Source organism: Chelonoidis abingdonii, chromosome 2 (assembly GCF_003597395.2).
Source record: "Chelonoidis abingdonii isolate Lonesome George chromosome 2, CheloAbing_2.0, whole genome shotgun sequence".
NCBI lineage: Eukaryota > Metazoa > Chordata > Testudines > Testudinidae > Chelonoidis > Chelonoidis abingdonii.
The window spans coordinates 162,075,964-162,090,715 of record NC_133770.1 but is presented as its reverse complement, the minus strand read 5'-3'; the positions used below and the strand labels follow the sequence as shown (position 1 = coordinate 162,090,715).

Here is a 14,752-nt window from a genome sequence, read left to right as displayed (position 1 = left end):
AGTGGAAGAGCAGTGACTCTGGCACACGGCTGGAGTGGTGGTGGACAAGGCCAGATGCACTGGCAGGGCATTGCCCCCAGCTCAGGGCTAGTTGGGGTGCAATGGCCGGTCAGATGCAGTGACAGGACAGTGCTCTCGGCACGGGGCAAGCGGAGGGTGCAGGGCAGGCTGCCCCTTTGGCTCACAGTCGACTCCCGGCCTGTTGCTCCGGCGCTGCCTTTCCAGTGCGTGGCCCCTTTAAGAGCCATGTAAACAAAGCCTAGTCCCCGTCCCTCCCCCGGCTCCTCTCTTAGCCGCCGACGTTACTGCGTCGCTTACGCCGCCGCAGCGGACTGCGCCATTCTCTAAACCCCGCCGCCCCAGGGCTGGCGGCGGGGTCCTTTACGTAAAGTGCGGGAGCTGGAAGGTGCAGCGCGCAGGCGCGGCGGCCCGGCCGGGGGGAGGAGAGAGGAGCATGAATGGAGCAAAATGGCGGATCATGTGCAGGTGAGGAGGGAGCGCGCGGGGGAGGGGACAGCCGGGCCGCGCGGCTCCGGCGCGGACGCGGGAGACCGGCCCGCGGGAGCTGCTGGGGCTGCGGGGCCCGGCTCCCCCCGGGGGGCTGCGGGGCAGCGGGCACCTGCGGGGGTGTGGCTCGGATCTGGGGTTTGGGGGCCCCGCTGCAAGCGGAGCCCCTCCGCCCCCCGTCAGGCGTGGCGCCCCCAGCATGGGGCGGCGGTGCCAGCATTCTGTGTGGGGCGGGTTACGGGCAGCCCAGGAGACTGAGCACCTCCCCCTAGGCCCGGGCCGCCTCCTGCTAGGGCAGCTCTCCTCTGATAAAGGGGGGGCTTCCCCCCCATTCTGGGGCACCTGGAAGTAAAGGGGGGTATAGACCCCCCCCGACTGAGTGGTGCTTGTGCATTGATACCCACGACACACTCACACACGTGCTCTGTGCAGACTGGTGGGAGCCAGGGGAGAGGCCTTGCAGACCAAGGGGCAGCTGGGTGCTGGGCCCTCCAGGAGCAAGGGGTGCCTGAGCACAGACTGCACCCAAGGTGGCAGCTGGCGGGGAGAGCATGGGCTGCATTATGTTACCTACATGTAGCTTTTGCTCACTTTAGTTTCCCAGGTGCCAGCAATTAGCAGCAGCTCAAGAGTGGTGGGAAACAGGCTAGGGTGGGCAGCAGCATCGGAGGGAGCCTATCCTGCAAAGCTGGTGGCGAGAAGGGGAATTTGGGGCACAGTTGCCCAGGATTGGAACCCTCAATCTGCCATCAGCTACCACAGCTGGGCACTAATGCCTGAAAGCACTGTAAAGTCAGCGTTACCTAGAGTACCTGGTCACTCTTAGTGTCAGAGGACTTTGAAGGTCTTCCTGGGTTATTTTATAGGCAGAGACGACTGGAAACTTTTGCCTGTACTTTGCTAAGCCCTTCTGGTGTTCACCCCCTTTCGCGTTAAGCGTAATAAGGGGCTGCCAACTCCAAAGTGAGAAGAATTGAGGGAGCTTCAAAATTGACATGGCAGAAGTCTTGGCTTTGGGTCTGACACCATGGCCTGGATTATTTGTCTCCCATAACCAGGTAAATAAAATGTCTGCTGATGTGAAGTTCATATGGTTTGAGACAGTCGGATTCTGGGCCCTATTGCCAGGATCCGTGGGGTGAAATTAAAAAAGGGAAAATGTAGCTAGAATATCAGAAAGAAACTTTCTGCCTTTGATATATGCCATATGGTGGTATGGTCTCGCAAGGGAAGCAGTGGAAATACCTTTATTTGTATGTTGTACGGATTGGACGAGTCTCTGAGGTGTATCAGCAGTGGAGAACAATGGCCAAGGATTGGAGGAGCTGACCTGATAGTTAACTTTCCATCTTGAACTTCAGTGATACTTTATTGAAGAACATAGCAGTGGTTGGTAGTGGTAGTGTTAACTAACATCAAGGTTTTTTTTAACTGGATCAGTGGTCCCCAACCTTTTTCAGCTGACAGGCACCAGACGAAGGACCATGGCGGAGGTCTAGCATCTGCTAAAATGCTGCTGAAATTTGGTGGCATTTTGGCGGCGACACCTCCTGATGATGCCGCTTGTCAGTGGCAAGCGACATCATCCAGAGGCAATGCCACTAAATTTTGGCAGATGCTCGACCGCCGGCCAGGACGCAGGCACACCGCATTGGGGACCACTGAACTAGATGGTATTGGTGATCTTTTTCTGAAGGCTTTCAAAGCAGCTTTAAAGTGGCTATTGTTAAACATTTTATTACAAGACATTGACAAATTAAAAATCATACGTAAACAAGCTATCATCAATCACTAATAACATCATAAAGTATTAAAAATGAAAGCTTCAAAATTCCATTTCACATGATATGTGTGTCCTTCAGTTTTTTTATTTCTCTTTGCTTGGATATCTAAAATCAGTGTAGTCAGTTTCACTTTTACGTAAGAGTCAGTTTCTCTTTCAGGGTCTTACTTTTGCAGTGTTGGTGAGAACTATTTATTTAAAAACAACTGTTTCAGTTGGATTCAAAATAACAGCTTGTGGAGATAAATTTTGTAAGATCTCTAAATGTAAACTTTGAGCCAAATCTAAGCTGATAGTGTCCCTGTTAACAATTTACACAGCCACACTTTCATGAAGAACATTGTAAAAGACTCATCCTGGAATTAGAAATATTGCAGCAGAATGATAGTATAGAGGAAATAATGTTTTCCCAATATAGTGATGATTTAATTTGTGATTATATGCATTGTATCAGAATACAAAAAAAAAGTTTTTATAGTTACTTATTATTCAGGTAGCTGTTAAATATATTCTGCATCTGGTACCTCTGTGAACCACAAGGGTGAGTAGTTTATTAACTCAGAATATAGCCTGTGTAATTCTCAGGTTGAATATAATCTTGTGGGGTTGAAATAATCTTATCAAATGCAGCCTAGATAATCTGTTGGGGATTGCTGTGTTACTAAACAATTTACGTGCCATAAAGACACTGGAGAACAGCTGTATTCTTTCGTTTGTCATTAGTGACACATCAGCTTCACAACTTAACATGTGACTTTACGGATAGACCCACAGAATCCGGTGACACAGTGTCTCTTGCTGTCCTTGTCGTTTTAAAACAGGCTTTTTCTCTTTTAAATATTGGGTCAAGCAAATGGAATTTGGGGCCACAAGAACAGAATTCATATTGCTAGCTTCGAGTGCACTAGTTAAACTTTAACATAAGAAGCTTGAAGATGTTCCACTCCAATGGAGATTTATTGCAAGTACTGTTAACTTGTTACTAAGCTACAGGAGACTTATCAGAAGGCATCAGTGCAATCTTTACAACTAGTGCTAATGAACAAGTTGCATATCTGTAATGGAGTTTATTTTATTTTTGTCTTTTTATTTTGCTTTGAGGCAAAAAAGTATAGCACTACCTCTGAGGAGGCACTTCTAGCTTCCTTCAAAGCTGCCTCAGGATTTCTGGATTTTTATGGCTAGGGGAAAATCACTGATTAGGTAAGTGGATTCAATTCCTGTTTGTTATAGTGGGGTTTTTTGGCGGGGGTGTTTTTTAAACAAAACAAACCAACACACTATTTCTAATGCTGATCCAGTTGTTTGGATATTTTGTGAGTAGGCTGTCTGGGGCTTTGTTATAAACTATTCTTGTTTAAAAAAAACTGGAACACCCTTGATACAGGGAGACATTGAATATAAGTTTGGATGAGTGAGAGCATATAACCTGAGACTTGATTCTGTTTTGGATGATAGTGTTTCAGATAACTGATATCTGGATGATATAGTATATAAGACTAGCAGCAGAATGGCCATATTTTGTCAAACTTCCAGTCCAGTTATTAAATATTGACTCCACAGAGTTACTGTCATTAGAACTTGCATGTTATACTTTACAAAGTGCAAAAGTTTAGATTCATGTATAATTATGAGTTATGGAGTTTACAATATGATGCAAGTTGATGAAAGTGGAAGCAGAGTTGTGTTCTTCGAGACCACAGCTGAAGGACTATAGCATCATGTTATGTAGCTTTTTAAAAAATGGAACTCTGTGAATATAGAAAATCCCGCTTCTTTTCTGAGTGCAATCCACGTAGTCAAAGCCAGTTGGGATAGTTTTCTGCTGGACAGCTCTTCAGAATTACTGTGCAGGGTCTAGAAATGAAAAGGACTGTAACAGAGAATTCTGTGTCATTGTGTGTGGCTCTGGAAAGCTATGCGATCTTAGACGACTGGTATAGATGTTCTTCCCTTCCTGCCTTTGATTAAGTTAATGTTTCTACTTGCTTTTTTCAGTCTGTGAATGTCCTTCTAACTTCAATATATGCGATGGAAACAGGAGATGAAGAGATATCATTAGAAAAAACTTTGTGGGGAAAGTGGTGATAAGTTTTTTCTTCTCCTTGGAAACAGATTTGCTATACAGTATTTCTCTTGCTTAGATCTAGGATTTGATGTCATACTGTAACCTAAAATGGGTAAACTTATTGGGAGATACCTGATGAGTTAGAATATGCTTTTAGGGAAACTGTTGATGTAGGGCAAGGGTAACAACGTGCTTCTGTGGCTTTGTGTACTGAGTTGTACCTGAAGGTTCCCTTGGACCTGAATATAAGACCTAATTACATCAATTAAAAATTGTTGCCTCACTTTTATTGGTGATCATGTTATTTTTACCTGCTCTGAGTAACCTGACTTGTAGGTTTATCGTGCAAGATCTTTTGAAATGTAACAGATCAGGTACTGTAGGGGTACCTTCATAGGTACAGTAGGTGGTCTGAGAGAACTTAAGTGACTGCTTGCATATGAAAAACCTAGGGTCAAGTGATATAGCAGAAGTAAAGGGATGTTAGCCATCTGATTGTAACTTCTAATTAAACTGGCAGCAGTTAATTCAAATCAGCAAACTTCCAACTCAGAAGAAGCCTATATTTGTGCCATAAGATCGATTCAGATGTAGAGCCAGGTCCTTGAAGTTCTTTGGTGGGAAGCAAATGAAGAGGCAGGATGAAATACTTTCTTTCACTGTAAATTAAAGCCCTCTCACCTCAGAGCTATTGTATTGGAAACAGTGGAAAAATGTGGTTGGAGACACTCTAATAACATCTGTCCTTGGATGAAAGGAGGAGCAGAGTTAAGAATGGAAAACTTGAGACTGAAATCAAGAAAAATGACAGTTTTTCCCATAAATATATTGGCATGTAGTGCATATAAACTGAGGCATGAAATTGAAGTAAGTGTTAAAAAAAACAAAAAATACCTGTGTGCATGCATGCTAATAGCCTCTTATGTGTGATTGTTAGGGTACTGTTTGTTTGGGGTTTTTTTAATGAATGTCTTGCAGGGCCAATCCCCTGCCACTCCCAAACCCTAATACATCAACAAAATTCAGGAGCTATTTCTGTATTCCAAAAGGGCATTGTCTTGGATCAAACACAAAATCATTTGGCTCTGGGAACAAGTAACACATTTTGCCCCAAGGGAAACCCTGGAGACTAGATGTGTATTTCCTATTTGCTATCTCTGTAACCTCATGTTTGCTTGGTAAAAGAATCACAACCCAAGAATCACTACCCAACTATAATTTTGCGTAGAATACTGCATTGTTTGTTTGTTGTTGTTTTTAGTCCATGCTTTTACCTTCGGCGTGTCTTTGGGCTGTCTGACAGCTCTTGTGAAGGACTTTTCTCAGAATAGTCTGAGATCTGCTCAAGAACCAGGGGAAGAATACACAGTGCAACTTAAAATAGTGTTAGGAGCTTTTCTTTCACAAACTAGATTTTTATTTTACTGTCCAGCCACTGAGCAACAGAATTGCTGAATAACTTGTGGCAAGTGGATCAGAATGGTGTTTTAAACGGAACCCAGGAATTCATGGATTTAGATACATAAATTTTTGATACTGTGATTATCATCATTTCAATGTCAAAAGTCTGAAAGTAAAACAAGGGGAAGCTCAAGCTCCAGCTCCTTTTCAGCTTGGGGGACGAGATCACTGCATAATTTGGTTAGCCTGCCGGGAGGCTTGTCTTATAGAATATGCTACTCTCCTAGGAAGCAGGTAAAACATGTTTTGTAAGAGACTGCTGATCTCAGAGGCACCACATATAAAGGCATGTACTCCCTCTATCCTCTGTTCAGATGATCGTGTCATGAAACAGTTATGTCTGAGAGGAGAGTGGAGGAAAATGTGTTGGCTTCTTCAAAGTTTTTCACACTCGTTAGTAACTCATTGAGACAAGAAGGATTTCAGTGAAATCCTATCCTCCATCAAAATCAGTGGGAGGTTTTACCACTGATTTCAATGGGTTCAGAATCTTGCCTTCAGTTTCTAGGTAGGAATATCTTCTATAATTCGTCTAAAGATTTCAAAGCACTTTACAAAATTAAGTCTTGCCTCCCTCCCCCCCCACCCCATGACATTGAGGCCCATATTACAGAGAAAAAAGGCACAGTGTAGTGAAATGACAAGGTCATACAATGAGTGAGTGTCAGAGCTGAGACTAGGCTGTGTCTGTGATGTGATGGGCGATCACTCGTTACCGAGTACGCTCATCTTCCATGAGAGTTATGGGTCCTCAGGTGGCTAATAAGACCAATCCTGCACCTGCACTGCCATTTTCAGTGCTAAAACTTTAGTCGTTCAGGGGTGTGGAAAAACACCCCCATGAGGGACAGAAGTTTTAGTGCTGAAAAGCGCCAGTATAGACAACGATGGCTCCTGGCGATACAGCTACCGCTGCTCATTAGGGGTGGGTTTTTTAAATCACTGGGAGAGCTCTCCCCCAGCGATAAAGCGTGTCTACACTGCCCATGTCACAGCATGGCTGCGGTGTAATGTGGGCAGTATAAACATACCCTAGAACTCAGGAGTCTGGGACTCCTAGCTCCTGTTCTAACAGACTGTGTTCCCTCCAACACTAACACCGTTAGGGCAGTATTAAGAGAACACTGAACCCTCTGTAATACAGCAAATCACTTCCTTTACTGTTCATATTGTCCTGTTCTTGGTTTTGGGCAGTGTCTTGCTATGAACTGCAGTTGGTCTGATGCTCAGACCAACTATAGCAAAATACAAAAAAGTCCAGACTTAAGAGGTAAAATATTGTTTGCTGTTTTGATTCAGCTGTGTGATTCAAAAAGACACTTGTAAATTATCCGTGATGATCTTTGAGACTAAATTGTTTGTGTGTCTTAGTTGCCTGCATTTCCTTTTCAAGTCAACAGAAGGGAATACTTAACCTTAGAGCTTTGAATTTAGCCATGTACGCTGTGGACAGGGGCTATGCAATTCTCCAAACACAGCTTAGCCAGTACAGATCTGGAGGATCTATACAGTTCTCACTGTACCTCATGCTTGACCTCCAACAGGCTCTCTGCGTTTCCCTATGCCAGCTAACTGTGGCACTTAGATTTTTTTTTTTTTGTCTAAATTAAATGGTGGTTTTGTGCTTTGAGGGAAATAATTCCTGAAGAATTGCATAATTGTGACCCCAATCAGACTTGAATAAGATCTTTAGAGGAGCTGCAGTGTAGTAAGGCCATTGTATAAAGTACTAAATTAATCCAGCAAATGTGGCTGTACAGTGCAACCATAAATATGTGCTCCCTGTAGTGGCCTTCACTGAAACATGCAAAGTGAACCCATATAGTGGTGCCACATAAATGGGTATGGTAGTATCTACTACATTCTGAGGTTTGGTTGTGTTGAATGGATATTTAGTATGCAATTACAGGTGCTTGCTGGCTACGTTTTTATTTGTTAATGCTCACCATGTTCTTGATTGCCTACTGGGCTTAAGCAAGCTTGTTATGAAGAAAATATTACTCATAATATTTTGATATTGGGAGTTGGAATATAGTACAAGGATAACTCCACCTGCTGTGTCTTTTGGCTTGCATTATTCTGAGTGCATGTGGTACTCCTGGGGGAATCCTGCATCTCTGCACATGCGCAGAATTCATGGGCCCTGCAGATTCCTTTGCTTCCCCGCAGAAAAATGATTTCTGATGGGGAAGCAAATTAAGCCACACGAGTGGTCATGTGCCCCTCCCCGGCAATGCAGGAAGGTCGGTTTGGATGTCCAGAGCAGCCAGTAGAGACGTAAATCACCACCAGAGGGTATGGAGGGGGAGCTGGGCAGTCGTGTGTGTGTGAGAGAGAGACAGACAGACAGACAGAAGCTGTCCCTCTTGCTCACTATTGCAGCACATTTGGCATGGAGGGGCAGGACATCGGGGTGTTTCTGAGGAGGGCGCAGGGCAAACTCTGTCCCCTCAGGCAGAGCGGTGTGTAGCACTCTGCCTGCTTAGTGAATTGTTCCTATTGTTCTTAAAGAATTCCCCCTAAGAGTATAAAACGGGTGTAAAAATGTTAAGGCTCCTTTACATTGCAAGTGGACAGTTGTAAAGGACAGTGTGGCCTTATAAATGCTCATGGTGCTTTAATGATTAGAACTGGTCTACATTTTTGAACTGAGAAAATTTCCTATCAAAATATGCTCCATGAACTGTTTGCTACTGACCTTTCTGGAGATGGTCAGTAGCCAATATGAATTGTGAGTTTGAGTCTCCAGCCCTCGTTTGCTCTTCAGTTGCGTATGATGTAACACGAAGTATATGGCTGCATATATTTGTTGACTAAACTAGAAGTAAAGGGTCAATACTAGCTACATTACTATTAGATGAGAGGGTGGTCCTCCAATACTCCCCACTCCCATTCTCCATCCATTGTATTGTAGTTCAGATATGTTACCAAAATCAATTGAAACCAGTGTGATTATATTGCTTTATTTTGACAAAATATGCAGAATTTTTCAGAATTTTTAATTTTTTGGTGCAGAATTCCCCCAGGAGTAATGTGGTGAGAGATTCTCAGATTTGCATGAAGATAGGTGATAGATAAGATTTCTGGTTGTTGCTTTTCTCTGCCCCGCCCTTCCTCCTCAAGTGCACACTGGTCCCTAGAACTTTTGGTGAAAGGTAGTTAGTAACCACCCAGTTAGAAAGCATCTCTGCTAATGTCAGGACTGCAGCTTGATATGGAAGCAAACGTTATATCTGAAGTCTGTTCCTTGCTCCCTATAACTAATGTGATAATTTTGTGAAACACTGGGGGGCTGTGTTTGTCCCTTCGTTATCAGAACCAGGGCATCAGCCTCACATTTAAATAGTCTGTTTCAAAACATGAATCTTTCACATGAAGTGACAGTGGACTTGATTTTTGGGTTAAGTTGGGCATCCTTAAGTCTGATTGTCCCCAGTGGGAACTGAAGCTCATTAGCACCTTGCTGGAGGCATTCAGTACCTTTCAGGATTGGGCCCAAGAACCTTTTTTTTTTTTTTTTTTCCCCTCCCCATGGTAAAGCGTTTTGGGAAGTAAAGGAAGGGTTCTGCATCTGTTCTTTAAGGCACTCAGCCCCTTCACTGTGCTGTGAATGTATATATAGAATGAGGATAGTGATTGTACCTGCTCAGTTTCTTAGAAAAAAGATAATCAGTTACTACATTTTAGAAAAATGAGTTGATGTCACAGAGTAAAAAGTGGGCTTGAGGGTCATTCACATAGCAGAGCTAACAGATTCCAATTGATTAGCCAGGCACTGCAAAACAGAAAATATGCTTTAGTAACTAATTGACAGTTTCAGCATTTTAGAGTGCACTTGTCAGTGACAAAGCTGGGGGTAAGTATGTCTGCACTGCAATAAAACACCCATGGCTGGCCCAGGTCAGCTGACTTGGTCTAGGGGCTATAAACTGGCAGAGTAGATGCTCGGTCTGGAGCCCAGGCGCTGAGACATCCACAGAGAGGGAAGGACCTATAGCTCTAACCCTCGTGGGGCAGAGCATCTATACTGCAGTTTTATGCCATGCAACCTAAGCCGTGTGAGCCTGGGTCAGCTGATCTGGGCCAGCTGTGGGTTTTTCATTGCAGTGTAGGCATACCCGCTGTGTCTAACAAGGTATCTTGTTACTTCTCACTGGTCTGGGTTGCATCACATCAGCTGCAAACTTCGCTAATTACAGCTGGGCATGGAATGAAGTACACTGCTTTACATCACTTTTTGTATCCAGAATGCAACACTTGTTTTACATCACAGCTTTCTGTTGACACTGTGCCATTTTAATTAGTGTTACATTGTGTGCCCGCATAATACTCTGGCTGCAGAGTTCTAGAGAACTGAAAACTTACCCTGTGTGTGGCATACACCTAAACCAACAGCCAGCTTGTAGTAATAAAAGCCATAAAATTGCATTTCAGTACTGTAATCTCTGCGGATGAGAAGTATGGCTCTGAATTCACTTCCCATGCCCTTGTTTCTAAGGTGACTTGGGCTGCTCATGTGTAGAGCATTTTACCTTGTCTCCCTTTTAACTTTTTTTTATTTAAAGATTAATTGTTATTCCAAACCAAGACCTGTTAAAATTAGCATCTAGCCCTTCTTCTCTCCTTGCCCCATATTGCTAAAGTTTTTTAAAAATATATATTTTATTAAAAACCCAGGAACGACATAAATCAAACAAGAAGTTGTATGCAAGAGCAGGACAGGCAGAATGTGTAATTGGCTGGCTATCTAAATCAGGTACATTGAAGTTGTTTGAATGCAAGTTGATCTTCATTTGATTTCTAGTGATGGAGAACCGGTCGCTAGTAGCACATCTGTATAAGGGGAGACTTTTCAAATGGGAGTTGGGTACCTTTGAAAATCCCACCTTGTCAAGTTCGAGGCATCGATAAGACAATGTACATGTGTTTAGCTAGACAAGCAGGAAGATAATGACAACGTGGTCAGTAACAATGACACTATTCCCTACTCCATTTCATGCTTCAACTGCCCAAGTACAAATCTCTGATTATCAGTTTGTTTTTCTAAATACATGGAATAGTCATGCACTTTCACAAGGTAAGCGATTGACTTTCTATAGCCACTCCCATTCCCCAAGGTTGTCCTTTTTTGTTTTAAAAGCTTTTCTTAGATTAAAAATCTTCCTGCTCCCTTCATCACACCTTGTGTCATCATGGAATTCCTCTGCTCTCTTTTCTTTTCTCCTTGTAATACTTCATGCTCTCAAAGTACTGTACATATTCCAGGTTCTTTACAAAGATGGAGGGAGATGTTACAATCTCCGTCTTACAGAAGAGAAAAACTGAGACTGGCTAAGGCACTAATCCAAGACTCCGCAATGATTTAGTGTAAAATTTGGGGTGAAAACAAGGAGCTGCAACCCCACTCCTGAGTCCTTTGAGCCACATTTCCTTTTGTGCCTCCTTATAAAGTCAGGTATATGCATGTTGAGAATGTACTCACTAACATCTTTAATCACTTGTACAGTCTTGGGTTTAATTGGCTGATAATTCAAGCAGCCACTGGCTGGCCTGTGATGTGCTTTATAAAGGTGCAAGGTTGCCTTATAAATTGAAACTATTAAGTCCAGTTCGCAGCCAGGTGTCCTCTTTGTTTAAAAAAATAAAAATCAAATCTGAATAATCCATTGTGACTGGACTGGAAGGCATTTGCAACCAAAGCTTTCTGTGCAATTCTATGTTAAATTCTTGAAAATTGATGAAAAATGTAAAGCTCTTGAAATATTTTGTGATCATTTCTATGATGCTCACTAATGTGAAATCTCTTTTAATTCATAAATGCCAGAAAATGTATATTGACCTTGTAACTCTCAACACTTAATAGAGGAAAGAATTTAACCTGCTATATTCAAACTGTATTCCTATATATTTTTGAGTCTCACCAAAATAATTTTCCCCAGGTGGAGGTAAATATTGGGTAACAGGTAAAGTGCATTCTTCAGATTTCTTTAAAATACAATATTGCCTCTGATTTTCCATTTATAAAATGACTTCTCAGCATAAATTGTAATGCTCCCCTTATCTGCTATCCAGTAGATCATTGAATGGAAAGGAGGGCTGGAATTCTCTAGGTCAGCCTCTATTCATTAAGCTGGAAATGACCCATATTGTTTTCTATAACTTTTTTAACCCTTTTCCAAAGCCCAGGGATGGGATGGTATTTACCAGTGGTGATTTTTACCAGGTAAAATCATGGGGCTTTCTTACTGCCCCAGGAAAAACTAGTTAGTCCCATGTTTTAAAAACTTTGGTAAAGCACTCCACTTTACGTTTAACTTTAGTTACTGTATTCAGATTGTGGTTACATAAGGCTGTAGATGTGTAGATTAATTTAATGTACAGATAAAAAGTATATTTGGAGTGGATGTTATACTAATATATGTAACTATAATACTGAGCATCAGAATGTCTGTTTTGGTTCACTGTTTTCTCAAGGAAGTTATACATGTCACGTCTCATTTCATTTTTCAGTATTATGTAAAGCAGTGGTTCTCAAACTTTTGTACTGGTGACCCTTTCACATAGCAAGCCTTGAGTGTGACACCCTCTTCCTCACCCCAAATATATAAAGTGTTTTTTTGATTTATAACACCATTATAAATGCTGGATGTAAAGTGGGGTTTGGGGTATAGGCTGACAGCTCGTCCCCCCCCCCCCATGTAATAACCTCACGACCCCCTGGGGGTCCCGACGCCCGGTTTGAGAACCTCTGATATAATCCAAAAAAAATTGACATTTGTTTATATGAAAACAACATAATACGGCGTTGTAGGCTTTGAAGCACTAAGCAATCAGGATCATGCAGAGTTGCAGACTTCCGGGCCAGGTTCATTTGGCCACGCAGCATTCTGTAGGAGAAGACCAACTTTGGTGTAGCAGAGAGACCAAGCCTATTCCTCAGTTTTGAATGGAAGTACTTGAAGTTTGGAAAGATTCATTTTATGCTTGCTGAACTTGCTAGACACTGATGTGATTATTTTCCCCAGTTTTCCTGTTAAAACAGGTATTTACCAGTGCTCTGTTCTAAACTAGTTTTTCCTGGGAAATTGCCAGACCTACCAAAGCCACCCATTTATGGGGTCGTAACTACAGTAACTCCTTGCTTAATGTTGTAGTTATGTTCCTGAAAAAATGCGACTTTAAGCGAAAGGATGTTAAATTAATCCAATTTCCCCATAAGGATTAATGTAAATGGGTGTGGGGGGAAGGGTAGGTTCCAGGGAATTTTTTTCACCACCACGCTCACACACAGTATAAGTTTTAAACAATTTAATACTGGTACACAGTGATGATTGTGAAGCTTGGTTGAGGTGGTGAAGTCAGAGGGTGGGATATTTCCCAGGGAATGACTTACTGCTAAATGAGGAACTAGCAATCTGCCGAAGCCTCAAGGATTAACATGTTGTTAATGTAGCCTCACACTCTACAAGGTAGCAGGAATGGAGGGAGTGGAGACAGCATGGCAGAGGCAGAGAGACACACCATGTATATGAGAGATGTGCATTGCCCTTTAAGTATGCTGACCCCACTCTAAGTACCCTGCCTTTTTTAAATAGATCAGCAAGATGAGACAGCAGCTCCTGCCAGCAAGCTCCCTCCATCCTGAGCCCTATCGTATGTGTCCCCTGCTCTATGGAAATGGAGTAAGCGGGGTGCAGGAGCAGGGGGGAAGGGGTCACCCTGACATTAGCCCCTCCACCCCCTTGCACAGCAAGCAAGAGGCTGTGGAGAACAGCTCCAAGGCAGAGGGCAGGAGCAGCATATGGCCGTGGGGGGAGGGACGGCTGAACTGATGGCAATTGATAGCCTGCTGGGTAGCTGCCCCACGGGGAACTTAGGGGAACAGGCAGCTGATGGCAGGTGTTGCCAGTCCACTCTGGTTCCAAGCCCCTTACCAGCTAGCTGCAACAGGCTGTTCTTTCTGCAAGCAGTGAACAAAGCAGGTGGCTGCCAAATGATGTTATAAGGGAACATTGCACAACTTTAAATGAGTGTGTTCTCTAATTGATCAGCAACGAAACAACGTTAACTGGGATGACTTTAAGTGAGCAGTTACTGTACACCAGTGCCCAGCAAATCCATCCTATGATTCGATAAGTTCATAAAAATATCTTATTCAAGAAGATAAATGTATCCTTTTAATAACTTATTGTAGTTATCAGTGGACCACACACTTTCACTTTTTAATAAGATCACTATAAAAACAGCAAACACCATTTTCCTGTTAGTGAAATGCTGCCACTTCAGAGCCATCTCTTAATCCCTCCATCCTTTTCATCTGTTGCCAGTAAAATGAGCTCTTCATTGGTATACCTTCTACACTGTGCTTTCAGATTTGTGAAGGATTTATTTTTCTCCTGCAGTGGTATTTTCTGCATGGTTCTCAAATATATCTCTTTACTGGTCTATCCAGTAACTTGTCACTTTGAATTAATAGTATTGTTTTCTGTGTTCACGTTAGGTAGAAGTGAAGTGTTATTTCTACATCATCCAAGTGTTTTGGCTTCACTTCCTATTTGAATGCTCTGTGCTTTTGTATCATTAGCTGGGTGTGTTTGTGAACTTGGTGATTACAGGAGTTATAGTCCTTGAGAACACTGCTAAAGAAGAAATATCAGTAGAGGATAATGTTCTAAAGTGCCTTTAGTTAAATCAGTAAGTTAAAGATAAGTTTGCAAGCTTTGCTGAGCTTCTGCAGTTTTATGGATGAAGAGGTACAGCAGTTCATGGAGGTTTTACACCTCCAGGGTGTTCACTGGTTATGGAACTCAGCACACATCTCAGGGGTGGCTTTTTTTGTTTTTTGTTTTTGTTTTTTTTAAATCTGGATGAGAGAGCAGCTCTGCACCCCTAAGGAATCTGCATGGTGCATGGCTTGGGCTTGTCAATGCAGA

The 14,752-nt window shown here is 42.8% G+C and overlaps 1 protein-coding gene across 3 annotated transcripts in view; it reads left to right on the top strand.

Annotated features, from left to right (window-relative positions):
- The first annotated feature begins 292 nt into the window (after positions 1-292).
- The window catches only part of XPO7 (exportin 7), an 83,207-nt gene continuing 68,747 nt past the window's right edge, over positions 293-14,752 (top strand). For 2 of the 3 annotated variants that reach the window (XM_075062762.1, XM_075062761.1), the window contains exon 1: positions 293-486. In XM_075062762.1, coding sequence (XP_074918863.1) covers positions 469-486 — 18 coding nt within the window. In that variant the 5' untranslated portion in view covers positions 293-468. Of the gene's footprint in view, positions 487-1,373; positions 1,566-14,752 lie in introns of all 3 variants that reach the window. The other variant, XM_032800899.2, reaches the window with a different exon arrangement.